Source organism: Buceros rhinoceros, unplaced genomic scaffold (assembly GCF_000710305.1).
Source record: "Buceros rhinoceros silvestris isolate BGI_N320 unplaced genomic scaffold, ASM71030v1 scaffold45397, whole genome shotgun sequence".
NCBI classification, from domain to species: domain Eukaryota; kingdom Metazoa; phylum Chordata; class Aves; order Bucerotiformes; family Bucerotidae; genus Buceros; species Buceros rhinoceros.
The window spans coordinates 453-2,847 of record NW_010424754.1 but is presented as its reverse complement, the minus strand read 5'-3'; the positions used below and the strand labels follow the sequence as shown (position 1 = coordinate 2,847).

The following is a 2,395-nucleotide window of genomic DNA, read 5'->3' as shown; positions in this document are numbered from 1 at the left end:
GCAGCGTATAAGTAAGACACGGGCATGCTATTTCTATAGTAGGTGGCATATGCACAGGTTTTATCTTGGTTTACTTTCCTTCCAAGGATAACATTTGGCTAAGAACTTCAGTAGCATAATACGGTTTAACAAGCTTGACAAGTCCTGCAGACTAGTGAATTTAGATTTGTTCAGCCAGCCAACGAGACCTGCCAGGTGACTTTGTCACATAGTATGTGAAACAGAAAGCTAACACTAATCTGCTGCTAAATGGAAGAATGCTTCCTTGCTAGTATTGATCACCAATATGGTGATGAATTTTCATTCTGACTCCAGTTCTGCCACTGGGGAAAGAGACCGCTGGACAGCCTTGGACTGCCCAGAGGATCAGGCTCTCTGTCTTGCCCTCTCCTTGGGGTTTGAAGATCTACACAGTCTTTCTTGGCAGATGGTATCTCAACGCCATCAGACTTCCACTCTGCGTGGAGAATCTTATAGTTCTGACCCTCGTTATTGTCCCAGAAGGTATGTTCTGCACTTTTGTAAGAAATGCAAAACTCTATCTTCTCTTCAGAGGAAATGGCAGGAGGGAAGTCAATGGTAAATGAGAAGGTATCATTTTCAGAATCGCTGTAAACATTGTTCATGTATGCACACTCAAAGTCCATGTAGGTCTTCCATGTATCGAAGGTAATTCGAACCTGAACCTTTTTTTCAAAGCTGATGTTTTTTACTTTCACAGTGCCTGACAGCACCTTCTCTTGTAGGGTGCAGTTCTCCAGGCAGACCAAGTTCTTCTGTAGGCGGTTCCTGAAGTCCAGGTAGTCAGCTGAGGGTCGAGGAAAACCCAGAATCAAGTTTTTCTCCTCATGTAGCTTTAAGCCAGATGTTATGTTTTCAATGCCTAAGAGGTCAAACTGAAGATCCTGCCCAGGGTGCTCCTGGAACTCGGAAAAGGTGTGTATTGCTGTCAGGGACAGCCCCTTTGAGTCTGCAAACACAACTCGCTTCTTGGCTCGTGCTGTTGAGTGGTTCCAGTTGCTCTGCTGAGCTTCAGAGTCACGTTTCACGTGAAGACACGGTCTGAGAGGTTTTAATCTGTTCACAAAGTTGCTTCTTTGACAGTCCTCAAGGGGACTGAAAAAACTCTTAAGCGGTGGAGAATGGGCTAAGCAAATTCTCATGGCCATGTCCACGGGCATGATGGAGCCTGGCAAGGGTCTTGGGTCCAAGATCTGTATCATTCTGAAAGCAGCAGAAAGACAGGATATTATTACTTGTTACATCAGGTAAAAGCCTTCTTAAGAATGCATATTTGTTTCATCTGCTGTCTTAACTATTCATGGCCCGGTCTTTGCATGGCTTTAAATAACGCAGCCTAAATTGAGATTGACAGCTCAAGCTAAGGAACTGGGGTGAGACTATTCACGCATTTCTTGTGAATTCTGAACTCTTTCACTTCAAACATAAGACTCATTCCTTTCTTCCAAACCTCTGAAAAATAGATTGTAGTGACAGCTAATTAAACACATTCCCTTGAAAACATGTAAAAGAACATTCTAGTAATCAGTAAAACAGATCCAGTTACAGTGGAAGTGTTCATCCACTTTAGCTTCTTTTTTTTTTTTTTTGAGATTCTGAGCCAGGTCTTAAAATTCCAGCAAGCTGGACCAGCTGCTCCACCTCTGAGCAGAGACAGCACTATATTCAGCAAGTCACCCATCCCGTCAGAGCATCCAGTGGGAGGTTATGTACCTTGATGCAGAACCACCACACTGTGACTCTGAACAACCATAGCTGCATTTGTGAGGTACTCTGGTTTTGTTTAATTCAGATAAATAAAAATGCTAAAGCATCTCTGGAAATATTTCCTATGAGCTATAAACCCAGGACGAGGTAACAAAGTTATTTTATACTGTTAATGTTGACTGCTGAGCTAATAGGAAAAGAAAACAGAGCGGGGAGGGACACATTTTATTTTCTCACTTGTTACTGCAAGTATTTCAGAAGAATGCTACAGCTTTATTTGTAAAGACTTAACCATCCCTCTCAGATTATGAAAATCACAACTACTATGTAAGAACACAGCCCATTCAAAGCCAGTTAGCTTGAATACTTGCAAAAAGGGGCTTCAACTGCAGCACATCCCTTCAGAGGTGGATGCAGTCCTTGGTGGAAATAGAGTTTTGTTGAGTCATGGGAAGCCAGAGCATTTGCTTTGTCACTTAGATAAACGGCTTTCTCCTTCTCAGGGTTTGCGCTGGTATTTCAAAGCCCTGCCAAAAACTGCAAACTCTGCGTTGGCTTCTTAATACTTCTCTTTGCTGTATTTTATTGTGGCAGTATTTGCCATATTAAGTAGGACGAGGAGAGTACCAGCACCAAATCAATCAAGTTTTGCTTTACTTTAATAGGG

The 2,395-nt window shown here is 42.5% G+C and overlaps 1 protein-coding gene across 1 annotated transcript in view; it reads right to left on the bottom strand.

Annotated features, from left to right (window-relative positions):
• Positions 1-278: 278 nt before the first annotated feature.
• The window catches only part of PPP1R3C (protein phosphatase 1, regulatory subunit 3C), a 2,363-nt gene continuing 246 nt past the window's right edge, over positions 279-2,395 (bottom strand). Inside the window, exon 2 of the mRNA XM_010140887.1 lies at positions 279-1,224. Within this exon, the coding sequence (XP_010139189.1) occupies positions 279-1,223 (945 nt within the window). The 5' untranslated portion in view covers position 1,224. The remainder of the gene's footprint in view (positions 1,225-2,395) is intronic.